Source organism: Armigeres subalbatus, chromosome 2 (assembly GCF_024139115.2).
Source record: "Armigeres subalbatus isolate Guangzhou_Male chromosome 2, GZ_Asu_2, whole genome shotgun sequence".
NCBI classification, from domain to species: Eukaryota; Metazoa; Arthropoda; class Insecta; order Diptera; family Culicidae; genus Armigeres; species Armigeres subalbatus.
In genome coordinates this window covers 417,975,636-418,003,361 of record NC_085140.1, presented here as the reverse complement: position 1 = coordinate 418,003,361, position 27,726 = coordinate 417,975,636, and the positions used below count along the sequence as shown (strand labels likewise).

General features: G+C 40.2%; 1 protein-coding gene across 1 annotated transcript; it reads right to left on the bottom strand.

Moving 5' to 3' along the window:
- Positions 1 to 6: 6 nt before the first annotated feature.
- LOC134213422 (uncharacterized) lies at positions 7 to 27,545 on the bottom strand. Its single transcript, XM_062692469.1, has 10 exons — positions 26,951 to 27,545; positions 13,257 to 13,395; positions 12,945 to 13,186; positions 12,726 to 12,880; positions 12,496 to 12,666; positions 12,000 to 12,439; positions 11,823 to 11,944; positions 11,658 to 11,761; positions 7,529 to 10,122; positions 7 to 1,828 (listed from the first exon to the last, which is right to left on the bottom strand). Exons 1-10 carry the CDS (start codon positions 27,101 to 27,103, stop codon positions 636 to 638), a joined length of 5,313 nt encoding a protein of 1,770 aa, XP_062548453.1. The 5' UTR covers positions 27,104 to 27,545; the 3' UTR covers positions 7 to 635.
- Positions 27,546 to 27,726: the final 181 nt, after the last annotated feature.

Below are 27,726 nucleotides of genomic sequence, written 5' to 3'. Positions count from 1 at the left end.
GTTCAGTTTCGAAACTTAACGCTTTGTATTCTCACTGTCCATTATTGATCTTAAACAAATACTATTGTCTATAAAAATGAATTCCATATCGAACTCGTTCGAAAGTTCTCTACAACAAATACACTTATTTGAACCGAATTAAGCGCACACATCTTTACCGTAATAAAAAGAAAAACTAATTAGTTTAGCTTACCATAAGCTGATTTAGTCTCACTATTCGATAGCATCTATTGACCAACTAAACTACCACGACAACAGTACGTACACTCGAATTCGGCCATCCCAGGCCGACCAGCTGGTGCCGTTGAGATCATCAGATGTGCGACACCCGCTACTAGTGGAAACATTCTTCCATCTTTCCGTAACAGTCCAACAAGCTAAGCAATTTTCGTTTTCTCTCATAAAATAAATTATTAGAAATAACATATCCTACAAAGATGATCACACCCAGTTCCACTTCGCTTCAATCCTTCTTCTGTCCTTGTCGTTTCTTAAATCGTCTCCTCTAAAGGTTTACAACTCCAATTGTTGCGTTATCTTTCTTCCCTCTGCGCTATATTACACAACACTGATTGGTATATGCTCATGAATGCAGTAGGTTGTTATTAATAAGATAGAGTTAAAACTAACAACAGTTACCTATCGAGTTGGCCACCTTTCGATTCTAACCTGTTGGTAATATTGATGCCAGCAGGTTCAGTAGCGTTGATATTATTTCCTGTTGCATTCACGCCGCTCCCAGCAACCACAACAACGGATGACGATGGCACAACGAGAGAAGCGGATCCGCTACTGGATGCTGTGACCGCTGAGTTGTCGTTTACTGCGCCAGCAACTGCAGCCGAAGCTGGCACTGCCGGTGTCACTTGGATAAACTTTATACTATTGGTCGCATTATTGGTGGCGACAGCAACCGTCGTTGTACCATGAGAATCCAGCTGCTGTTGACCCTGTTGCTGCTGCTGTTGTTGCTGTTGCAACTGTTGAGCTCGAATACTGACCGCCGGTATTCGCTGAATACCACCTTTACTATTTACAATTGTGGCGGCACCAGTTGGCGATCCACTCAGTATGCTTTGGACATTCGCCGATTGCTGCTGTTGTTGCTGTAGCACACCAACAGTGTTGATAAACTTCTGCTGCTGGATGGGTTGAATGATGTTAACCACTTTCGGATTCAGCTGTGCCAGGAACTGCCCACTTCTGTTCTTGATGTTCGCATACACTATTCGATTTTTTTCTGTGTCGAATAACATATTGACCGCATTCTCAAACTTCACATTCTGCTGTCCTCCCGTCGTTCCGGAAGTCGTCTGCCCTTGGCTACCGTCGGTAGTTTGGAACTGGGCAATCTGCTGACCCTGCTGTTGTTGTTGCATCAAATTGGAGTTGATTGAAATCTTTCCGTGCGGTGATGCTGCCGCCGCCGCAGCCATCAACTGACCGGCAGCTTGTTGTATCAGTTGCGGAGAAGACGTTAGGATGATCTTATTCTGTGCTGCTTGCTGTGGATTCTGACTTGTCGCTGACAGAATTGTAATTTGCTGTCCTGCAGCATTCTGTATCACGTTGTAGGTGCTGGTACCACTCGTTCCCTGTTGCTGTTGCTGCAGTTGTTGTTGCTGAACCACCTGAGCTGCCGCCGCTGCTGCGGCCGATGCCACGTGGTTCGCTGCACTAGCAGACTTGACAATCATTTTCTGAGAAACTAGAGCCTTCGTCAACATCTCGAACTGCTTCTTGCTGAGATCACTGGTTTTCTGACCGGTAGCAGCCAATTTCTGGTTTATAAGCGTATGTAATTTGGGATTGATGACGTTTTGTTTCACTAGAATAGAATAACAATAGATGAATGAAATAAGAGTTTTACAATTTATAGCAGAGAGATAATGAAAATAAAACAATAAGGATAAACAATAATGAATAATTGCACAATAATCAAGCAGGTTGTATGTCATATCACAGAAAGCCAAATTCTCAAACTATACCTCCTATTCTCCAGAATAACATTTCCAACAAGGTTAAAATACTTCACTATTCCATTTACTTCCGCTATATTCACTTTGTATCTACAGATACGTATTTGATTTCGTTTTCTACTTGAAAACGTCTTCACGACTAGTGAAAAATAAGAACAATTAACATACAAACGATACCACAGTTAGAATTTCCTTCTAGGGATTTTGTTACGAGACTTATTGGATTAGTCTTTAAACTCGTGCTTCCACTAACGAAAATTATCAGGTGCGCAGAAGAACACACACCAGGTACCCAATGCACAAAAAACAACAAATGCAGGAGGAGGTCACCAAGCCGGTGATAGGACGTGCAAAGAAAGAAAACGTAGGGAAAAATACTTTCCACAATGAGCACAGATAAAATAACCTATGCCGACGCGGAATCTCATTTCCCCTAAGACGAGCAACAGGTACGAATTGCTGAACATCGAATCAGAGGAGGAATCTCCGCAGCTTGACAACACCGACACTTCGAGTAGTAGGCAGAGAAGAACAAATAAGTGCCTACAGAGGCAACGGAATAGAAGCAGGCCTCATCCTGAGACCAGGAACGAGTGGAAAGTTTGTCGCATGTAGTCAGACAGAAGGAGCCACAGGGATATGACGTGATTGCAGTGAAATCGATGTTGGAAAGGGTGCAGCATGAGCTTATCAAGTTGTTAAGATTGAGAACCTGGCTGAAACCGACCATAGAGCTGAGAGTTGAGATCGCCAACTGATTGTGTACACCTTCGAAAAAATCAACGAAATATTTGAGAGCTACCATGGACCTCCACAAGGATAACAAAGAATAGACCAGGAAATCCAAAATGACCAGTAAAATTTCAATACTGCGACACAACATTCAAAGTATCAGACCAAAACAAACAAACTTTTCTGATGACCAACAACATAGACGTCGCGCTGTTACAGGAAGTATGGCTGAAGGTAGACGAGCCATTTAGGTTAAAAAACTATCATCTGACATCAAGAAGAAGGCCAAGTGGATATGGAGGAGTAGGGATTCTGACAAAGCAAGGATTCGATAGTGAAAACATTGAAATGCCAGAGTTTTCTATCTTGCCTTCAAGGCATTAAGGATTAGGGATTAAAACCATAGAAGAAGGCAAAGAAGGCAGCACAATGTGTTTCATATCGTCGTACTTGCCGGCAAGCTCGAGCGGGTTACAGAGGACCTGAAGAAACTGTTCCACTTCGTAGAATTCTTGGAAGGTGAAGTTGTTCTGGGAGCCGATCTGAATGCACATCACAACAGTTGGAGTCCAGATTGCCTAGAGTGCACCAGAGGAAAACTTATCAATCAGCTGGTGATGGATTCGAAGCTGGTACTGATGAATCACGTAACCGCCACTATGAGTCTGGTGCCTAAGGAACAGGGAATCGGCTATCGACTTAACATTGGACTTAAGCAGGAATTGTGCGAAAAGCGAAATGGAAAGTTTTAGATGAAGAATTTGGCAGCGCGGATCTCTCAATTAGAATTAAGATTGGCGAGGAAATCCCAGGGATCGAAGGAAGCACCACTAAAGTCAACCATGACAAAGCGATAAAAATACTAAACTCAATCCGACCGCAATTCGTATACGACCCGGACGGACCCGGACCCGGAAATCTTCGAGCAAGCAATAGAAGAGGATTCATACGTTGTCAAGAACAAAAAAGGGATCTACCTGAAGAAATGGTGGACGAAAAATATCTCAAGGCTGTACGACATCAAAAGGGAACTATAACAGGGATAAAACAGAGAAAAACTATCTGGAGCTGCAAAAATGTAGAGCAATCCTCAAGAAGGAGTTTAGAAAAACCAAAAGAGCATACATCAAGGACCTGGGCGAAAAAATCGACGAAAATACACCTCCAAAACAGGTGTGGAATATAGTCAAAGGTATAGACACTTCGCTCACTGGGGATTATAAAAAATCGGAATTGCTGGAACCGATTTCGTTAATGAATGTCAACTTGAAGCTAATCAACTCGTCAGTGAAAGACCGGCTAGTCTAATATCATGGATCTGCACATACTTGAAGGAGAGGACGCTTATCTTGAAGACGAAACAAGGAGAAATAACAACCATGGTTAACCAAGGTTTGCGCCACAAAGATACCCGCTGTCACCTGTACTATTCAATCTCTACACAGCAAGTCTACATGAGGACAGTACAGAGGAGGACGTCTTGGTCCAGTTTGCTGATGACTGTGCAATGATTATTAAAGCTAACACCCTAGAAATGACAGCATGTAAGGCAAACAGTAAACTAGCGACCAAAACATCAAAACTGGAATCGATGGGTCTTGAAGTGAACCCGCAAAAAAACGCTGTCATACCCTTCACTAGAAAAAAAACACGGAACATTTGAGAATAACGATGAACGGACATACCATCCCTCTCCAAAATACTCATAAATACTTGGGGTATACAATGAACAGAGAACTGCGTCTTCGGAAGCACATAGAAGACGTGTGTGAAAAGGCTAGTAAGAAACTTCCTCTGATAATAATACTATCTAGTAAACAAAGGTATTCAAATCCAGCCACGCTCATAAAGATTGGGAACGCATTAATACGAAGCAAACTAGAATACGGTCCACAATATACGGCGATGCAGCGGAGACAAACCTCAGAAAAATCCAAGTTGTACAAAACACCTATCTACGGACTGCAATACAGTACTTAAAAACCACGCTCATCCATGTGATTCTTTCAGAGACAGGTGGGGTCTGACCTTGTGATGATCAACAAGAACTGAATACCTGGCAAAAAAAACAGTTCTTGAAAGCAAGGTTCAACCAAAACCAACTAAATAAGTTCATACCGACAACGATTGAGAAGGAAGAGTCGAATGGGACGTATATGTTGGAGGTCACAGTCAAGCATATCGACGTAGTTCTGCAGAGTGCAGATGCATCCAAAGGAGGAGAACACCGAGTGGGAGCTTCGACCGAGAACCACAGGGGATTCCAACATCCAGTGGAGAGTTCGGAATACGTTAGGCCAGAGTCAAAAAAGCAGAATATTTTTAATCAACAATGGCACCAGCTATTCCTTCAGAAGGTTAATGAGGACTACCAGGAACACATAACAATATTCACAGATGCAAGCAAAACGAAGGCAGGAGCAGCGTACGCGTTCTAGGATGAGAATGCTGACACTGTAAAAACGAATAAGGTGAACTCAAATTCTACCATTACCAACGTGGAACTGTTGGCTATAGAAGCAGCAATCGAATGGGCACTACAGAAGTCATACTCCAGAGTTGTAATATTGACGGTCGCAGCTACTGCATGCTCTATCTTGAAGAACAGAAAAGAATTAAAGTCAAACTACATAGCATGGAAAATTTTAACGCTACTCCAAAAAGGAGAAGCAAGTCGATACAAAATTCAGTCGATTCCTAGCTATAATTATGACATTCGAGGACCGAGCAGCGGTTGAGGCCACATCAGGACGACAAACGAAGCACAACTTGTTAACGGTAGGTGATGCTGTAAGAGTAGCGAAAGAAGAATCGTGGGACGAATGGGAACGCAGTTTCGCTGAGACAAGTCAAGAAAAAGGATATTGGTATAAAACTATACAAACGAAGCCCCAAAAAACCTTGGTTCAAACATCTGATTCTAAACAATGGTGAAATTAGAAAGCTTAGCAGGATCCGTTCGGTGCATATGCTAACTAAGGATAGACGATATCAATGGAAATGGGAAAACACGGAAGACTGCGATCTCTGTGAGAAGGTTGAAAATATAAAGCACATACTTTACGACTGCCCGAAACACAACAGCATAAGATCCAAATACCCAGCCTTGGAGTATTTTGAACCATTGGAGGAGATTTTAAAACAAGAAAGAGAAGCCAGCATGACCCAGATTCATCAATTTCTCTTAGAAACAACAGTTCAAATCTGATCGGGGGATGTAACCTTCACCTTAAGTACATAGAACACGGCAAGCAAATCCGAGAAGAAATTCAAACAGCAATTAGGCAAGATGGGCCAATTTTGGCTTTAGCCTGTCAGTGAGGACAAAAGCAAAAAAAACATCATTACCATACATTTTGGCACACTGATTGTCAATTTATTACGATTACACCATTCAACAAATAAGTCCATAAATCCAGGTTTGTCACAACAGACCTACCAGGAATGAAGCCATGTTGATCTTTCGAAATATAATTTTTCGAGTTGCTGAGGATGACCACCATTACACCATCACATTTCGAACAGTTTCGATGTCGTAGATAAGCTTGTGATGCCTCGGTAATTCTTTACATCCCGGCGGTCTCCAACTTTAAACACCGGGAATTTGACATGTAAGAATGCTTCCAAATGGTGGAAAATTTGCCTTGATGAAAGGATCGGTTGAAAATTTGCCGCAAGAGGTTTGGCTAAGGCTACAGAACATTTGCAAAACAGAACGGCGGGTATGCCATCGGGTCCAGGAGATACAAAACGCTTTAGTTTCCTTGATGCTGCGACGACCATATCCGCTGTCACTTCAAACGTTGTTAAACTTATGAAGTCTAAATGCACATCACCGGATGCATACTCAGCTTAACTAACGCTTGCTCCATCGTCTTCAAAAACTGACGCGAAGTGTTCCGCAAAAGTTCACTTGCCCCTTCGATTCTCTACGAATGTTTTGAACACATTGTTTATCGATAAATGCCTAGCGGGGCTACGACTCATCGTCACAGGGAAAGCATCAGAAAAGTGTTGCCGAAAAGAAGAGATCTCACATTATTATCACTGATGAAAAAGGCCTCTGTCCGACTGCACTACGATTCAAAGCTCCAAGACACGATGTCTGTTGGATCACATGCACATGCGTAAAATCAGTGCATCATGTGTCGCGGCACCAAACAAAAATTATCTACATGTGATAGGGGGAAAGGCGGCTTTGGCAGGTTTTGTTCTATTATTGGCAGGGGGGTTTTTGTCGACCAAATTTTATGAAATTTGGCCACAATATTCTTTGATATGCAAATAATGTTTAGGCCAAATTTGAGCCTAGTCTGTCAGTTTCTAGTAAAACGATAGTCAGGTGTGATTTTTCTATCTAAAATTAAATGCTCGGTGCTAATCGGATTGAGGAGGTGGATAATTGTAAGATTGTGTTGATGAGCCGCAAGGCAGCCATTCTGAATGACACCGAGAGAGGCTTTGAAAGCCTGCATTAGCACCAAGCCAAAATAAAAAATGATGTAGGTATTCTTTAACAGCACACATTTGCTTATGATAAGCTTGTCGAGGATACGATTCCTTGGAATAAGACAATAGTTGATACAAACATCAAAAAGTAACTTTAAACAATGTTGAACAAATTGAAAAAGAATAAAAATACAGAAACGTCAACAAATTGAGCGTCCAAGATAAAAATAGTATTGTAACGCAGCAATAGAAGTATTGAAACATATTGCATTAGAGAAGAAAGGGGAACCATTTGAGAAAAAAGTCAGACATAAGATTAACAATAGCAGAAAACAGAAAATCATAATATTTTGCAATTTTCAGCTTACCTATTTTATCGTTGGGCCCATTTATTTGCTTCTTGAGCGGCGATTGCCCAGACGGGGTCGCCGTCGTTAGCACGTACGTTTCGCCTTGATGGGAATGCGTCGCATGCTGAAGCTGTATGTGCTGCTGTTGGCCTTGTTGGAGTGCTTGCTTCGTTGCCGTTAACACCTGGTTGCCACTGACGGTCACAATGTTCCCTCCGCTGGTGGCTATTTGTTGCATCTGTTGCTGCGAGAGTACAATCGGTGTCGTATGCTGAACGATGTAGCTACCGGTCGGCGTTGAGGTGCCGCTACTACTGGCGCTTCCCGCGTTGCCGGCCAAAGTTATCTGACTGGAGAGATTGCTGTGTTGGGGATGCTGGGCGGTAACTACTGGGAGTGCCGACTGGGCTGACCCCATCAAAGGATTCAACACAGTGGTGGTGGCTTGATTGGATTGGACCACTTGAACCGATGGAGAAGTGATCAGGAATGATGTAGCAGCCGTAGCTGGGGACGCTGTTACAGCAACGGCAGTGGCATGAGAAACAGATTGCAGGTGATTGATAGGTTCGAGTTTAATTTGCGGAACTGAGAGAGAATGCTGCTGGAAAGTGCTTCCCGCTGGTAGCACGGAAGTGTTGGTCTGTAGGTGGGGTGCTGATTGAGAAGATGCGGACGGAGAAGACGCGGCCAGTAACTCATCGGGAGGTTCAATTTTTATCTGATCGGCAGGTATTGTTGCGGACACGGAATCTGTCTCTTCTTCTACTTTAACTTCTACTTCGGCCACAGCATCTGCTTTTTCACCTTCTAAAGGAACATTGCCATCCGAGTCGGACAGTTTTTTGAAAATTTCCTCCGTTGGAGGATTGCGTACAGCAAAGAAACTGCTGCCTACTAAGTAATTGCAACGCTTCAGAACTTTCCTCCGTTTGCTCTTGTAGCGTTCAATGTTCGTTAATCGATCGTATCCTACCAACTCCGAACAATATCCGATTTTGTGGGCCGGCAATCCTTCTACTGACGGCGGATTGACGAGTTCATTCATCGCTAAGGGATCTTCCTTTACATCACCACCAGTGCCCGCACCGGTCTCGTCTGCAGTCTCTAACTGATTCAATATGCCGTCTTCTAGGATACCATTCCAGAAATTGCTCGTCTGATTTAACGACTTCATGTCATCAATTTGGCACTCTTGCAAGATCTTATCCAGCATCTTTTCGTCCTCGTTGGACTCGCTTAAACTGAGGTTCAGATCATTCAAACTATCCCCACTGAGATTGTTATCCGAATTGGAACAAGTTTCCAGTTTAACTTCCAATTCATCCGTTGCTTCTTTTGTCACAGCAGCACCTTCCGGCCCTAACGGATGGGGTTCAACCAGGCTGTCCATTGCAAATGGCTTTGTTCGATAAACACTTTTGGTTGTATTGAAAATATCACCCGGAAGTTCGGTGTCAAGTGCCTGCAGCTCCAAAGCTATTCGGTTTGCATCCATTTGGAACAACGGATCGTCATCCAGTAAGCCGTCTTCCTCTTGTGGCATCGGTTCTGGCGTTTTAGGCCGGAAATGCAGCCAACTGGACTGAATATCTCTCAACAGATCCGTATACACGCTGGCAATAGCCTTTCTATCTACAGAGGCTGTCGACTCTCCCAAGCCAAGATCATGCTCGTTCAACCTACTACTGCTAGAAGTGTCTTGTGTTCCCTCTGCCGACACCCCAGGTGCAGCCGTCTTCTGCTGGAATGCCCTTAACGACTGCTGCAACAATTGCTGCTGATACTGGGATACTGCCCGATTATGCAAGCTACTGTTAATACTATTGCTAAACGATTGGTTAAAATTGTTCCTACTATTGACGTTGCTGCTACTGCTGCTGCTGCTGTTACTGTTGCTGTTACTATTGTTGCTAATCCGGCTCCTATAGCTATTATTTACATTGTCTATCATGTGCTCGTAATCTTCCAGGACTTCCTGTTTTACTGCCACAATGCCACCAGCTTCTGTTTTTATCACATTATTTTCTGAGTTATTTACACTAACACTAGTACTGCTACCGCTATTACTACTAATTACAAACGCCGACGAGGACGCTCCACCTGCCGCAATCGATGTCCTTTCATCACTGCATTTTTCCTGTTTCACTGTCACTTCTTCACTGGTCAACCTACTGTTGACACCACTTTCTTCTTCCATTGCTTCAACCTTCACCAGACAGTCGGCTTTTCTTCTTCGGGCCAACCCAAAATTAGCCATGAACAAATCGTCCAGGTCGGTTTCTTCCTTGATCACCAGTTGTCTTGTTCGTTTCAAACCACTATTCACGGCAATTGCCGATTCCAATTCGTTCCACTTCCGGTCCATCTGACTGATCACGGTCGTGCTCGTAGGCGCGGTTGGGGTAGCGCTACTGACGCTGGATGTCACAGGTATCACGATGCTTTCCTCTTCGGGCTCTACGGCAACGGCCGCCGCTGGGGTCGTTTCCGATTCGATAATCTTGTAGTCCAACCGCGACCACAGATCATCCAAATCGGTTGAGGCGCGATCGATTATTACCCGGCCACCACGACCGATCCTCCTTCGAGCGAATCCAATGCAGCGGGGTCTAAGGAGAGGGAATGCGATAAAGGATTAGACCAAATAATTCAGTGATTTTTTTTTATTAACAGTCATAATGGATTCTACTGCTTTAATTTGGTTTTTTTACTTTCCATAGAATTTAAAAAATGCAACTACCTATAATATGAATATACGAAACCCTACACTCAGAGACAAACGTAGACCTAGTGTGTTTGCGCTGAGGTAGTACTTGAAGGCGATAAGTTTGAGATTCTTGTAGAATTACTTTAATTAGCTAACATAACCGATTCACTGCTGTGAATCACAGGTCTGTTCCATCTGCATATGGATGCCATATTATAGATACGACTGACTTGCAAATCACGGAAGTTTAGGTCCTGCAACATGCAGACGGAAAAAAAATTGCTCTATATTAAACCCTGATTGCATCAAAGACCCTCTACGGAAGTGTGGACGTAAAAATTCGCAGACCAGAAAGCTTTCAAGGTTCTCGAGCCAGAAGTGATGCTTGCAATCAAGTGTACAAAGAAAATTTTGTAAATCTTATAAAATACGAAAAAAATAAAGCAAAAACAATCTTCAACACAGGAAGGGACATAGCCCAGCATTTTGTTAAAAGCTACGAACAATTCACGGTTCACGCAGACTTAATTTTTTTGCCAAGTTCCGGAATTCGGCAATATTGATTTTTACCAAGATCTCGGTAACGATCTAGGCTGGAACAAATATGTATTCCTTTTTTTGTCATATTATAGGCTTTGTTTGGATAACGAAGAGGGTGGTAAATAAAAATAAATGGATAAATTGATAAAATCGCATAAAATCGTTTTCTTTAAAAAAAAAATCTAGGGCTCAATATTTTATTTATGTTTCCAATCAAATGTTGAATTCTTCCCTCAAACAAATAAAAAAATAAAGACACAAAAAATTAAGGGACCGATTACAGAAGAAAATAATATTTGTTCCGGCCACTGAAATCTAGATAGAATGCTTACCAAGATTCATGGAAAGAATTGGCGAGATTTCAGCGGTTGGATTTTAGGAGATCATACAATTTTGAATTTGAAGTTTGGGACCCTAAACACGGCATACAGGGAAACAAGTGGAACATCGCACAGGGCCAAGGACTATAGAGATCTACAATACGCGTGGCATAGGTGTTACGACGCTATAGCCAACCAAATATCCAGAGATATTCGTACTCCTATCTGGAGTGGGTTGATTCATTTATGTACTGGATGTACGGCAACTTGGTTATTACTCAAAGGTTTACCATCCTGTGAGAGCAATTAATTTATTGCAACAACATTGCCCAAGTAACCATTAGCACTATATTACGCCAAACCGCCATTTAGGGCCACTATACGGCTATTTAAAAACTTATAAGCATTAAAGTAGCACTATATGACCGATTTGGCGGAATATAGTGCTTATTGGTTACTTGGGTGCTCTTCCTGCTCTAATAATAGACTACAGATTAGGAGTACAATCTGTGTCTCATGGAAAACAGGATACACTTTCAAATCCTAAACAAATGATCACTCCGCTGAATTTATGTACCTGGGATGTCGTAGGGACGTGAGGGCAAACCGATAACGTAGATCCGCTTTTCCGTTCTCCTCCTTCGACACCCATGGCCAATCACCGAATCCTTTCGTAATAGGCTACAATGGATTGAAGAGCAATTAAGCTTGAACTCATTTCGATCAATACGAAAACTCTCACCCTATGGTATTGACTAAGTTTACTCCGTCGAAATGCGTATGCGTATTCCTCTTCCGGAGCGGTAGCTCCTTGCAGGTTTGCAAGTTCCTCCTCATCGGAGGATAATGTCGGATCAGCAGTGCCTAAAATAAATCACCGTTAGCGACCAAATAAACCACGCAACATTTACCATCTTACCACTACTCAATCCGGTTCCCACAGCAGCATCCCCACGGCCACTAACACCCCCAGTTGCCGCAACACCGCTCAGCCCGCTTACACCAGCGCCAGCTGGATGGTACTGATAATGATGATAACCCCCGACACCCGTCGTTCCAACAGCCGTCGAACCAAGTCCGACAGTGGAGTTTCCGGTCACCGTTGAACTACTGGCCGATGACCGCTCCTTTTGTATTTTGTGCTTTCGTTTCTTGTACTGCCGTTTCTCCTTTCGACTGCTGCTTAGACTTTCACTGTCCCGCTTGTTGGAACTGGATCCTCCGACGTGATGGTATTGGGCCGAAGAAGACGATGGACCATGGTACGTCCCAGACCCACTGGTTCCTGCTCCTGCCGTTCCGCTCAGCGCAGTGTGATGCGCTGAATATTGATTAGAGTAGATTGGAGCAAAGGCGGGTCTGAAAAATAAGCACGGTTAAATAATATGTTAATGAGTAAAGCAATTTGTACAAACCTCGAAGCCTTAGTCGCGTTGGCTGTGAACTCAGACAGAAGCTGTCCGTTAAAGTCCTGCGTCTGGTACCGTTTCTCGTAGACCTCAATGCCAAGATGCAACTGTTCACGTTTAATCTTCTCCCGCCTTTTGATCATTTCCAGCAGGGTGACCGCTCGGCTCAGGTCTCGCCTGTAAGTAAAACTCTTAATTGTATGTCAGATACAAGATGATTTTCAGCAGCTACAAACCTCAGCTTCAACATCTTCTCGTAGGAGGATTCGTCGTTCTTTCGATTCTTTCTGGTCTGCATCTTTTCAGTTCGTCTCCGGAATGCCAGATACGGATTGTTTGGAGTGGTGTTGCCCCTGGTTTCCGTCTTCACCGAAAGGATTAGTGGGTGTTGCTAAAACAAGAATATACCATGATTACAGCAAGATCGAAGAAAGCGATTAGATTAACACCCGTACCGTTTTCAGTCGCTTGTTCAGCCAATAATCATACACCGCTATACTCAGTTCGTCATCCTGTTTGAGGAGGGCTTTGGCTTCGTTGAGCGTGACCACTGTCTGACCGGAACTCTTCTCTAGTCGGTCCATCATCGTTTCAAACTTGAGCGAATCCAGATCCAACCGCTTACTTTGAGTGGTTACCCACTGCTCATCTGCGCTGTCCATGTCGTAATCGGGCACGTCCTGTTCCAGGTTGAGCGCTGCAAAAAAAAGGAAATCATTGGGTAAGAAAGAGTTAACGCCATAAGAGACAATAGTTCGGAATCTTACGTTGCATGTGGATCATCTGTTTCGGCATTTTGTAGTCCGTCGGGTAATATTTCTCGTAAAACTCCGAATCGGTCGCCTCGAACACCTCTGGTGTTGGAATGATGAGTCCAGTGCATATCGCCCGTTGCAAATGATGTTCCTAAAATAGAAGAAGAAGATAGTAATTAGTCATTGAAAACAGTTATTAATCCAACAAGCAGCAATAGTGCCTTTTTCGTGCATTGCCAAAAACTGTGTTTTGGCCAAAACTTTTAGGCCCATAATTGGGTACCAATTGGGTGCCAAGCCTTGACAGCAGTAGTTGAAAGTCTTGACAACAACCTTGTTCTCGGCAAATTATGGTGCTCGTCACTGAGTGGCTATTCAGGCGTTTCTATCTGTTGTATTAGACTTTTTTTTCCTTGTTGGGTACATTTTCCACTGCGACCAGTTGGTTGATATGTATTAGACTTGCTACACTATGGTTTGTAATTTTTACTATGAGTTCATAGACTCCGCTCGGGATCTTCTTCGGAAAATCCTTCAAAAATTCATTTGTAAATTCCTCCAGAAATACTTTCGGGAGCTCCTCCAGGAGTTTCAAATAATTTTCAAAAAATACCTTCAAAAAAACCGTTTGAAATTTCTCCAGAAGTTTCTTCAAAAGTTTCTACTCGAAAAATTCTAGGAAATCCATAGAAAATTCCCTAAGATTTTTCAAAAGAAATATGCTGGAGGCATTTCTAAAGAAAGTTCTAAGGAAAATTTAGAAAGAATTATTAGAAGTCGTTCTTTGGATTTTTAAAGAAATATCTGGAGGAATTTTCTAAGATATTTCTGAATTTATTTTTGGAGTAATTTCAAGAGAGTTCTTTAAGGAATCCCTGAAGGAAATTCCGAAAGAATCCTTGGATGAATGTCCAAAGAAATTCTTAAAGAAATTTAAGAATTACGAAAATTCTTTTAGAGAATCCTTGAGAAATTCCTTTGAAAATTCGTTTTGGATAAAATTTCTGGAGGAAATTCCAAATGAAGTTCTGGATAAATTTCCGATGAAATGGAATTTTCACTGTAGCGATTTCCCTGGGAAGTGGAAAGTTCTGATTGAATTCCTGTAGGAATTTCTGAAAATATTACCAGGGCCCTCCTTAGCCGTGCGGTAAGACGCGCGGCTACAAAGCTAGGCAATTTTCGGATTGGAAATTGTCTCGACTTCCCTGGGCATAAAAGTATCATCGTGCTAGCCTCATGATATACGACTGCAAAAATGGTAACCTGGCTTAGAAACCTCGCAGCAGTTAATAACTGTGGAAGTGCTTAATGAACACTAAGCTGCGAGGCGGCTCTGTCCCAGTGTGGGGATGTAATGCCAATAAGAAGAAGAAGAATTACCAAAGAATTTTTGGAAGATTTCCCTGAAGAATCCTTAGAAGAATTTCTGAACGAATTTCCGGAAGAATTCCTTACGGAACTTATTAAGCTTTTCCTTTAGAAATTTCCGAAGGAATTTTTCGGAAGTTAGTGAAATTCGATAGAAACTCCACCCTCAACAAGGTCTTGCTTTGTAGCCGCACATCTTACCGCACGGCTAAAGAGGGGGTTGGAAACAGTCAGGGTGACCACTAAAAACCGATTTTCATATTCGCGGGTTTTTTTCCGGCTTTTTCCGATAAATTTTGTCAAATTTTCCCAGTTTTTATTTAACTCGAAAAAATAGGGCACGAGTTTTTGAACTTTAACTAGGGTAACGGTTCGGCACTTCATCTCATAGCTCCCATTCCCATCCCATCAAAAACAAAGCAATGAAAAGAAATCTGATTTGTCTTTTATTTTTGTGATTTTTTTCAGCAGTGAGCACGCATGTTAGCAAAAATAAGCGACAAGATTGGTTCTATATTTCTCTGTTTTGCGATGAGATAAATATATGTCCAAAATGGAACGATTCCCCTAGGTGTTTTATGTTCTGACTTTTGAAATAGATACATGAAATAACCAACAACGTGTTATGCGAACTGCTTTAATCAATAGGTACAGATTTTTTTTATATGTTACAAAGTTTCGCAAGTTTCTGACAGTGTCAATGGACGTTGCATGTCCGTCTGGTTCTTCCTTCTTAGAGCATAACGTTCACAGAAAGCAGTGAAAACATATGGTATCTTAGAATATTGTCGAAACATTTTAAATGTTTAGCTTTCGCTTAATTTATTTTAGTATTTTTTGTGAGGAAAGACAAAATTCTCTCTTATAAGGTAAATCAAATTAAATCAGGGTTTTGATTTGACGTTGGACAACGTCTTACCCGAAGGTACTGGGTGTCAAATCAGAATCTAAAATTGGGGTCCGTCACGAAATCATGTAAGATTTTGAACGTAAATTTATATATAATTCGACTCCGAAACTCTCCAGCAATTTGTCAATTTCATTGAAACTTTTGATTATTAACGATAAGCTATTAGAAATTTAAATTCTTGTCCTACCCAGTAAAAATATCAGAACCAACCAACCTTGCATTCCCAACACGGACATCAGAAAGATGTAAGTTACGGGCCTTGTGACCCATCGTTTCATTTTCATTGGTTACCGTCCGTAGCAGAATCACGAACGCGCGTTGGAGGGATTTGCTACAAATATTTATTCGCATGGATGGCAACAGTGGCAGCCAAATGAAATTTTCTCAAGATTCTGATTTGGTTTTGTTGTTAGTGTTCGTGACTGGGAAGGCTAATTATTTGAAATCAATCGTTTTTTAAGGTATCATAATTTTATGAAGAGAAGGTTTAGCCAAGGCGAATTTTGTTTAAAGTGCAAATCATAATCGCTTGGTGACATCAGAATGTTTCCAGCGGCAGCAGAATCACGAGCGCGGGTCTAAAGGAGAAGCTGCAAAAATAGATTTGCATGGACAGAGAAAACCTGAAACAAGTAACTAAAATTATAATCTTGAGGGAAAATTTTACTAGAGTACTACTGCTGCTATCCATGCGAATAATTTTCTGCAGCGTCTCTCTCCGACGTGCGCTTGTGACTCTACTATCGACGGAAACTCTCTGCCTTCACCAAGCAAATAATTTGTACTTATTTTCACCATCGTAACGAAACAGGCAAGGAAATTTCATCTGAGTGCTGCTGATGCCGACGACGACGACCGCACAACTACACCATCGGTGAGAATAAAATATCCGTCAGGAGCTCCGCCGATGCCGATGGTGGGACCGCGGTCTGCTCTTCGTGACATCTTGAACGAAATGGCTCGCGCACGTGGAAAAGCTACTTTCTTGTAATCAATAAAATTAAACCTGTAGCCACGCCCCTTTGGTGAGTGTTACACAGGGAATCAATTTTTCATGGATGCGCTTGCGACACAAGCGACAAAAGAGAACCAACGACAAAGCTTTGTTTTTGTCGGAGAGAATAATGACAAAGATCCGATTTTTTTTGTCAGCAACAAAAAAGAAGACAATTTTTCTTGCTAACTTTTCATCCCGTTATTTTGCATTTGCATCAATATCTCGATATTCGATTCTATGCGTGCCTCATAACACAATACTAATGATGTCATTCGAAGCTAAAATGAAAGTGATCTAGTAACAACACAAACTGGATCTGGGAAAGATATACTTTAATTTGGAACCTTAATCAACACACCATGTACTAAAATAAAATAATTCAGTTAGAATGCGACTGAGCAATAAACATTAAAAAGTAAATTTTTATATCTAGAGATGTCGTAAAATCCCGATTAATCGATTAGTAACTAATCGATTACTCTCGATTCTTGTCGATTATAGAATCGATTAGCCGTTGAGTAAAACTCGATTCAAAATTAATCGATTATCACAACGATGAATGGATTAATCGAAGTAAACGATTAATTTGCAACATCTCTATATGTATCTTGTGTGGCAAGTACAATGAATATACTATAACCAGGGTGTCAAGAATGTTTCTCACCCGAAAACATCCAGAGAATCGAATTCGCCGTCTCCCGATTGGCAATCCTACTGGAGAACCTCATTTTTTTTCTAATATCAACTCAATTGAAAATTTTAAATATAACTTGAGAAAAAAAATGTTTTTTTAGTACATGTCCTGAATTCCCGGTTTTTCCCGCTTTTTTCCAATGACTTCCATTTTTCTGATTTTCCCGTTTTTCCCGGTTCGGTGGTCACCCTGTCAGTTACTATTAAAAATATGTGTAGCAACTGTCATTATGCAGTGTACAACAGTATAGGGCAGCAGAGCGCTGTGCCTATATTATGAATCTCTTTCATTTTGGATTTTCATGAAAGTTAGGATTCAACAAGACCAGTAACATTAAGTCTTGGAGATCTGTCGTGTGATGTCCTGTATACTAGGATTGTGGATAAGCCCCGAAATAGGACGAACCAAAATTTTTGAGTGAATCTGAACTGAGTCGATTGGTATATTCGGTAGACTACACTTATTTGAAACAAATCAAAATCATTTTTTCGAGACGTATACTGCCTCTGATTGCATATCAATCTAATCATTGCTGAGTTTCCTATTTGCATGGGACAAATATGCGATTTAGGGTAGTATACACCCTGAAAAAAAATGCAGAAGCTGCTGTTAAAAATTTAGCCAGATCCGTCAAGTCTAAGTGGATGCTCAACGAGCATGAAGTTTATATGGGAAACATCGACTAAATACATACAACAGCACTGCTTCTTACACGGTAATACTGGACTACTCATTTTAGGAGTATTTTTCAATCACTTTTGAGAATATTGCCCATACGTCAAAATATGCGTACTTTTAGCTATAGGCGGGGGAGTATTTTTTACGCTTTTTGGGGAATGCGAATGGAATTGGAAATGAGTAAAAAATGTACATTCAAAGTAAAGAAAATTTTCATGAACGCAACTTCAGCAATCAGTCAATTGATATCCAACAAGTAATACAGACTCGGTTTGGCGTATAAGGCAAGTATGTTATATGTTTTAAATATTAACAAAAATCAGATAATTCACATTGTTATTCTGTTTAATCAGGAAACGTGACTTCAGAACTTCAGACGTATATCTTCTTCATATTAGCAGCCAAACAAAAAAATGTTTATTGTCGATTCATAGTCTCTTCTGAACTGCTTGGCCATTCGAGACTTTACGCTTTATTGCTGCTCAAATACCGGAACATCATGACGCTGTTCAGCACCAACCTGGCTTCGTTCCGTTCCAGCCAAATCCAGTTTGAAAACAAGACTACAGATGAAAACAGCCAAGGACACCGTTAAGTATTGGTTAAAGGGCAGTACCCAAAGAAGTTTGAGAGCAACGTCTACAAAATGCTACCGCCGACATGTCAGTGCAACCTGCCGTAATGAAGCAAAGCCAGACATCACCATTATTGGAAGCTGTTTAGTGTTTAAGTCCCCAAGAAATATAAATATACTCAAATAAAACTACTTCTCAATGTATGACTGCCTTGTTTTCTTATTAAAATAAATTAAGTTCAGAAAACACCAATTTTTAAAAGCAAATTCATGCAAGGAACTTTAGGGGTAAAAAGTACACATTTCCATTCTATTCTCAGAGTAAAAATTACTCCCTTTTCACTTGTAAAAAAGGAGTAAAAAGTATGCCGATTTTGACGTATGAGCAGTATACTGCCGCGATTCGCATAAGAGTCCCATGTCGATTTTTGACGATTTTGATTTTCTTTCTGAAATATACTTAAAATGAACTCATTTTTAAGAAAAACTGATAAAATAATAGACTTTGTTCTAGAGATTTGAAAATCAAACCCCACTTGTGTTGTCCCATCTTGCTATTTATTCGCATAACAGTCACACTCCACATTTTGATACACTTTCGCACAAAACATCAATGTAATTATAGTCCATTTAATAGTTTCATAGCAATGTATAACGATGAAGAATATTATGCCAAATTTTCAGAAAGATTGCTGGTTCTATCGATTTATTAGAATTTTTTGAATTTCTCTATGTAAAACGAGTTTGAAAAATTCAACGACATATTTCTCAAGTTGAAGAAAACTGACATGGGACGCTTATGCGAATAGGGGCAGTATACTCTTAAATGAGTAAACGAAATTTACTTCTTTTAGGCGTAGTTCCACTTTTCCACGATAATGCGTACTTTATAGTTCTAAAAGAGTATATTCTGAATACCGTGTAGTGTACAACAAGCCAGAGTGTATGTATTGTAGATCCAGTTGAAAACCGAACTGAGCTCTCGCGACAATCACATTTTCTCCCATTTCCGAATGTTGCAACTGCATCGCGAGTGGTGCGCATTATGGTGCACGGCTATGGCATAGATGCGCACCACTCGCGATGCAGTTTCGACATCCGGAAATGGGAGAAAATGCGATTGTCGCGAGAGCTCAGTTCGGTTTTCAACTGGATCTATAATATTGCCATTTCCAGCTCTCGATGGATTTTTGGGAAAATCATAGATCGCACTTTGAGCAGTGATGTCAAATATTTTACAATATCTATTATTATTCCAAGCTTCATCTAAATGCATGAAACTTGGAAATAAACGTCTGTTGAACCACTATTGCAATTGTTGTAATATGCTTCCGCAAAGAATTCAAATTATAACTAACTTGAAAGTAGCGAAAAAATTAGCTTTCACTACAAATCATTATTATTTTTCTAGAGTTTGATCAAACAAATATACTGGCAACCCTGCCGAGCCCACGTGTTTATTTGAAAACATAAACAACTTTCGTTGGCGCCAACCCGTTTCACCCGATTCATCAGCCCGCCATCCGGGAGAACAAAGGATTTTGACATCTCGCACTTATGACTATCTCGCACTTTTGAAGTGCGGAGTCCAACGAGGTGGGAAGTGCGCAATAATTAATGGCGACATGTGCCGCATTTGACAGGTCTCGTGCTCGTTTAGAACACGATTTTGTACGATGAGATGAATTTGACAGATGATTTTTATTCCAATTATGACAGTGACGCCACTCTTAATTAGATACACTCTGCGACAAGCGTGCTTTTTTCGCTAGTGCTGTATTTTTACAACGATGCGAGTCTTCGAGGGTTAAAAGTACACATTTGCTTGAAATAAGGCAAAAGAGTAGATGACTCCTTCTTCAAAAGTACGAATGTTTCCGGAATGAGGCAAAAAAGTATATAAAAAGTATAAAAAAAGTATATATGGCATTTGCCTGGAATAAGGTAGAAGAATTGATTAACCTTTCTTAAAAAGTACGCATTTGCCAGGAATAAAGCAAAAAAAATAACCGTATGCATTTGCCCGAAAAAAGGTAGGAAAAAGTCGAAGCGTATATTTTTGTTTATTTCAAGAATTACACCAACAGACTAGACACAGTCCAAATGATGATATATGGTATGATGTGTATGATATATGACAAATGGTAAGGTGATTCCATCTGTTAAAGCCACCCCCCTGGCGTCCTATACTATCACAAGGGGTTTGACAATAGCCACCATGTCCACGGACGGTAGCTCATTACCGTCCGTTGTTATTGTACGAAAATAAACATTATGTGTTTTGTTTACTATTTGTTTTGGTTAAATCTGAAAATTGTTTTCGAAATAATTTGCAAGATTTACATCTTTGACCATGGGAATTATGTTATTTGATGATAAAATATAATAAACTAACGAATTGGAGTGAATCGATAGGTCTAATCAAACGCTACACGAAATCAGATTTCGTAACTTGTTCTCCCGCCACGAATCAAACAAAAGATATTATTATTGTTTATACTGTGATGAGCATCACAGTTGAAATGGTCCGGGGATGCAATTCGAACAACATTCAATAGTGAAATTGAAATGAAATAAATGGTGTGCAGAAAGATGTTTTAGGATTATATTTACATGCCCATAATAGCTGGTATGATTTTTGAATAATTTGAAAATATGTAGCCAACAATAGTTTGGATAAAATGTAGTTGCTTGTAAACGCACGATTCGGGAGAAGTGCTTTTCAAAATGTATGCTGGACATATTCATGAAGATGTTCGCTACGCTGAAAAGCATGTCTTGCCACGGGGTTGGTTAAAGCACTCAATTTCTCCTTATAATGCGAGAAAACGCACGCATTTGCTTGGAAGAGTTCTAATCATTCCTCCATTCGAAACACGCATTTGCCCGTAAAATGGCAAGTGGCAAGTAAATGACTACTTCTTTGGAAAATCACATTTGCCAGGAATAAGGCAAATTAGTAAATATTTCCTCATAAAAATCACGAATTTACCCGGAATAAGACAAAAGTGTAAATTACTCCATAAAAATATGCATATGCCCAGAATAATGCTAAAAGACAGATGACTCTTATGTCTGATTTTTTTACAATTCTTTTATTTTTATGCCAAATGGCCTCCAAATTATGACTTTCATACAAAAAACGCGACGCGACAACACTCATGGTTCTTACCAAAGTTTACGTTTGGAAGAACCATAATTGGTGTGCCCGGTCTCGCGTTTTATGTATATAATAATAGTTCTTACGTTGGCACATCCTCTAAAAATGAGTATTATGACTTTTTTGCCTTTCGCTTATACTAAGTATACGTAAAGGCTGTAGGATCACTCCAAAACCGAAGGCTCGGAGACCAATAGTGATAGTGTTTTATACCAATCGACTCAGCTCGACGAACTGAGGCACAATGGAACAACTCTGAAAAAAGACGGTCAAAACCTCTTTGAGACGTTTGATACTGATTTAGATTCATGATTTGTTCATATAACGTTCATAAAGTTGCCCGTCAACATCTGGATGGAGCATAAAATCCACTATTGTGTTAGAATAAGGTACCCGAGCAAAAAACAAATTTGAGCTTGAGCTTGTTTGACTGCCCGTAGTTGCTACTCCATTATGACCAGATCAGCTGTTCTTGTACAGAGAACCAACAGATGTTTGCTTGGGACTAGCACTCATCTTCAATGTATAAGTACTGGTGATCTCATTTGTTAGGTCATACTGGCGCCTGCTACGTCAGAATGCAAGTCAATGTAGGGAAGGGGGAGGAAATGATGATGTAATCACTCGCCCACTGCAAGCCGAATATACCTCTGCACTTGCCACGAGTTCATACGGAATTTATTGGAATTTTGGGTTAGGTTCGAGAGGCAGAGGTTCGTCTTGGTTAACGAGCTGCCAATGTTATAGATAGAAGGCTTAACTGATGGAATTTCTAATTGGATGTAGGAAACGAGCTTTTTAGTTCATTTGCAATTCTAGTAGCTACTAACTAGAATAGTCAAGCTGAAGGTATAGGATAGAAATGGAAACGGTATGGAAGCCCATTTCCAGTTCTAGCGATTGCTAGAACATGACAAATATAGAGAAAGATGCAAAGTAGGAGAATGGAACGGACCTGGGATTGAACCCACGACCTCCTACGTATGAGGCAGAAGCAGTAGCCATATGACTACCGAGCCCGTGGTACCCGAGCAAAAAACAAATTTTAGTAAAAAATGTTTTTAGTCAGATTTTTGACAGTGTTCTAGAATATTGTGTTTTGAGAAACTTTGCTGATACTATATGTTTTCCTTCTATTTTGAAGGGTTGAATCTTTGTTTTTTGATATTGTAATCCAGAACTAATGTAAAAATCGATTTTCAATATTTCTGGGGTACTTTTTCAAAACGGCGTATATGTCGCAAATTGTAAACTAACCCGCTTTTAACAGCATATGGCATAAAATTCATCTAAAAATGTGTATATCTTCAAAACTACATGAAAATGTGTTTTTAAAAATGGAAATCAATTTTTTGCAAAACGGTGTAACATCATTGTTGAAAATATTGCACATACACCGCTTAGCTGAAAATGTACTTTAAAAAGTTTTTTTGAACAACTAAATAGTTTAAAATGTGCGTCTTCTTGTACTTTTTCATCACTGATTTCAAAATTAAGCATGTTGCTTGAATACTCTGATTTTCGGTAAGAAAAACATTTTACGTTGTTTTTCTGCAGCAAATGTTGTTACGTCGTGTTAGTAGGAGGAAAACATATAGTATCTTCAGCAAAGTTTCTCAAAACACATATTCTAAACATATTCTAGAACACTGTCAAAAAATCGAACAAAAAAAAATTGGAGAAAAAAATTGTTCGGGTATCTCAATAAAATCTAAATGTGAATTTTACGCTCTTAATGTTGTCAGGCGACTTTATGAACACATTCTATGAACAAATCATGGATCTAAATATGTATCAAACGTCTCAAAGTGGTTTTGGCCGTCTTTTTTCAGAGTTGTTCCGTTGTGTGAGGTGATGTCTGTATGTGTGTATGTATGTGTGTGCACACAAAAATGTGAGACAAACTTTTTTGTACTTAGCCTTATCTGATTTGCTTGCAGCAGGTTGCATTAGACGCTATTGGAAATTTGTCCTGAGTTATTGAAAAACATTGTTTTTTTTTTCAATTTTCTTCAGGTCCCCCTCCCTGGGAAAAAGATTCAAAATCGAAAAAAAATGTTTTTTTTTTATCAAAAACTGCCGCAAAGCATTCAAATAAACGTAAATAAATATAAATTGATGGAAATAGTTGAAACTATTTCCCTAAAATGCAATTTTGACAACCTGGCTTTTTAATACACGAGAAAGGCACCCATGGATTTTGGGTTTTATTATTCCAAACGGTCGTTATGCCAAATGGTCTCTATGCCATTTGGGGTAGCCCCATACCTGATGTAGCAAAAGATCAGAAAAATTAAGAACCTCTCTATCTCCCATAAAAGTGGACATACTTGATAACAACCAGCATCCCGGCGGTCCCAGGTGCGAATTTAAATGAGTTCGATCCGGATAATAGCTTCCTTGAAGAGCAAAACTGGTAAAGTGTCGTTCCTCAAAAGCAATAATGATCCACAGTTTTCGCAACAACATCTAAAGCATACTATCAAAAATATTGGGAACACAGTCCCGCCAATCCATGTTAATTTTGTCAGACCAACAGACAATCTATTTAGTAACCACGTAACAGATATTTTTAGGATGTAATGTGTTTCGATCCCAAAGCTTAGCTTAGCTTGACAACAAATATTCACTGCTCACCAAATGGATAACCTTCTTGGGATTAAAAAAACTTTTCTCATTGTTAAAGTTTCATCAATTCAAGACTAATAACGATGCCGACAACGTCCTCAGAGTCAATAATTTAGGAGAGAAAAAAAACAGTTAGGTATGTCAGAACCAAGCATTCCAATGATCGCGCGATCGTTCTGCGTCCGAGCAAACGCGCACTATTTACTTCGCGACTGCATAAAACAAAACTAAACACCCGGATCCGCGCCCTATACGAAACACGTTCAATTGCGAACTAATTGATTTACTTTCCAACCGCACAAAACAGAACTCAACACCCAGATCCGCGTCCGACACGAAACGTAATCAATCGCAAACTATCTGTTAATCTGTTTCGTTTCCAAAGTATTGCTTGCTTAGAGTACACTCGAATAAAAAGGCGATTTTTGAGAGACTGCAAATATAAATCCGCGAATTTCGCGACAACATTTGAAGGAACCGCGATTTTCACGACTGGAGGAGCGAATCCGCAAAATCCGTGATTTTTGTAACAGTTCTGTGAGTTTTTAAATATACCTAACATCTTGTATTGCACACGTTGAATACACGTAGCCATAAACAATTAAAATAGAGCGTAATAATCAGTTTAGCATCACTTTCAACATTTCGGTGCAAAAGCAAACGCAATATAACTCGACGTGCAAATTTCATTGAATAAATAGAAATTAGAAAAATATGAGTATTAATTTTTTTTATTAGTTAAGCCTGTTTTGTTTTTTTTTTGGGTTGACAAAATCTGGTCGAAAACGTGAAAAATCGGGGGTAGACAAAATCGGGTTAATAGTATAGACACTGTAGATTCCATAGACGAGCTGAGGCGAAGGCGAGTGTAGCCAAACGAACTGTCAGTTAGTGTAGCCAAACGAGCATGACGTCACGATTGCAACCCAAGCAACAGAGCGTGTGACGTCATATTCGCGTGGTACACTGTGAAAAAATGGAAAAACACACTAAATCGAGAAGATTCAACCGTGTCTCCGCTCGTCTATGGAACCTATAGTGTCTATAGTTAATAGATATGGTAGGTAGGTACAGACCTTATTTTCAGGGCAAGGAAATTTATATATATATTTTTTAATATAATATGGAAAACTAAATAGGGGAACTGTTCCGTTTTCCATCTCACCTAACATACACCTGTGTTCAGAATAATAGCAGCGGAAGCCGTTTTTCATACAAAATGGTCAACTTTGTCAAGCTGTAACTTTGTACCCCGATGACCGATTGAGCTGAAATTTTGGCAGTGAACTACAAATATGTTGAAATTTACACATACTAAGTAGCATTTTTTCGAATGACGCGTTCAAAAATTACGCACTAGGTCAAATTGTTCAAAAAAATAGCAGTTTTTGTTTTGGAAATATCAGAAAAACTATTGATTGGAATGTTATCAATTTGAATTTAGGTACTGCGAGACCCTAAGTTTATAATTAAAAAAATACAAATTGTGGAATTTGACGTTTAAATTGGCCAATACATATATCAAAAATAAAAACTGCTATTTTTTGAACAATTTGACCTAGTGCGTAATTTTTGAACGCGTCATTCGAAAAAATCGCTACTAAGTATGTGCAAATTTCAACATATTTGTAGTTCACTGCTAAAATTTCAGCTCAATCGGTCATCGGGGTACAAATTTACAGCTTGTCAAAGTTGACCATTTTGTCCATCGCAAAACAAAGAAATACAGCACCAATTTTGTTGCTTTTTTTGCTAACATACGTGCTCACTGCTGAAAAAAATCACAAAAATAAAAAACAAATCAAATTCTTTTTCATTGTTTTGTTTTTGATAGGATGGAAATGGGAGCTATGAGATGAAGTGCCGAACCGTTCCCCTATATGGACTAACAGGTTTTCGTGTACAATAAAATAAATTACAAAAAATATAATCAATGTTACTGTTATCAGCACTCATTTCTATATTTCCATTATAGCTTATGAACTTGTATGATTCTAATCACAAGAAAAAAATATTGCGGTATCGTGGAAAATATCTTTCGATTTTGGCTTCAAAAAGTTTCGAACTCGTTCGAGATAAGCCCAATTTGGGTTCCTGTAGTAAATATCTGTTGATATACGCAATAATTACAGCCGGATCTGATTTTAGAAGTTTACACATAAATGATAACATCCAAATGAATCACTCCAAACGTCCAACCAAGCCTTATCATAAGAGAAAAACAAACAAACAATATCCCACTAGTCAGGACAACAACGTCCATTTAATTCGGCACAATAATTTCCTGCTGATGATGATGCTGTTATTTTCCAATATTGGTAAATAAAAACACACCTCCCCCGGAGCGGGTGGCGCTTGCATGTGATTAGCTGTCAAACAAAAATAAAAAAAAAATCGTGCATTTTTAGCGCGCCAAACGGTGTTCAATGTACCGGGCGATGTAAACAATGCATATTTCCCGGTGGTTTCCCAGCCCAATCGAAAGACCGATAAAATCCACCCGACAGACCGGTCTTCGCCGAATCGATTCAAGGCCAGTTTCATTGAAAAATCAGAAAAAATCATATCGATCTGGACGGTCTGCTGCCGTCCGGGTTTTGTTAACTTTTGGCAAGATGGCGGCACACGAAACCTCGTTTTTCTCCGTCACTGCGCTATTCAAAGCATACCAACTTTCGAGGACATTTTGCTTACCGATTCCTCCTCCTTTTCCATTCCGCTGGGCATTTGCGGCACGGCACGGTTGATAGCCGAGTATTCCGGTAGATCCGGAAGCTCCTCGGCCAGATAAATCGGCATTGGTTTCGAGGGATCCAGGGCCCTCGCCCGAAACGAAAGCTTCGACATTTTTTTTCCTTCTACGCCTTGCTACTTCTAAGATCGCTATCCCGCTTCCTCCTACTCTGATCTGCCTTGTTTCTTGCGGAACGCCTTTTTGTTGACTGTCTTCCGTCTCTTTCTTTCTTTTTTTCTCACCCACCCTACCGACACCTCACACTTCCCCTCGCCCGATCGATGCGTGCAAAAACTGGGACCTAAACCGAGAAAACCGAACGGAAGAAAAAAAAAAACACGCGAAAATTTCTACTTCCAAGGTCCGCTAGGAGGTCCACCGGGACCCGGTAACACGACCCGGAACGTTTTTTAGTTCATTCCGGTAGTTACGGCGCGCTCGCACTCGGTCACAAACGGGAAAAAACAATTTTCTTTTCTTGCTTCTAGAGCGTGGTTTCGGAAAGCCATAATGGCGGCTCTAGTTGACTACTGGCGCTCGCTGCCTGCTACGCCTTCTAGCTGTGGCCGCAGCCACGGACCAAACACGAAAATTCGTACACTAATACCAATGAATGTCAAACAAAAAATCGACATCCACTGAGTCCGTTCAAACATTGCAAAATGCGTTTCGTGCAAATTTGACAATTTGGTGGGAATAATTAAATCCGCATATTAATGCAATTTTTGCTGAAATT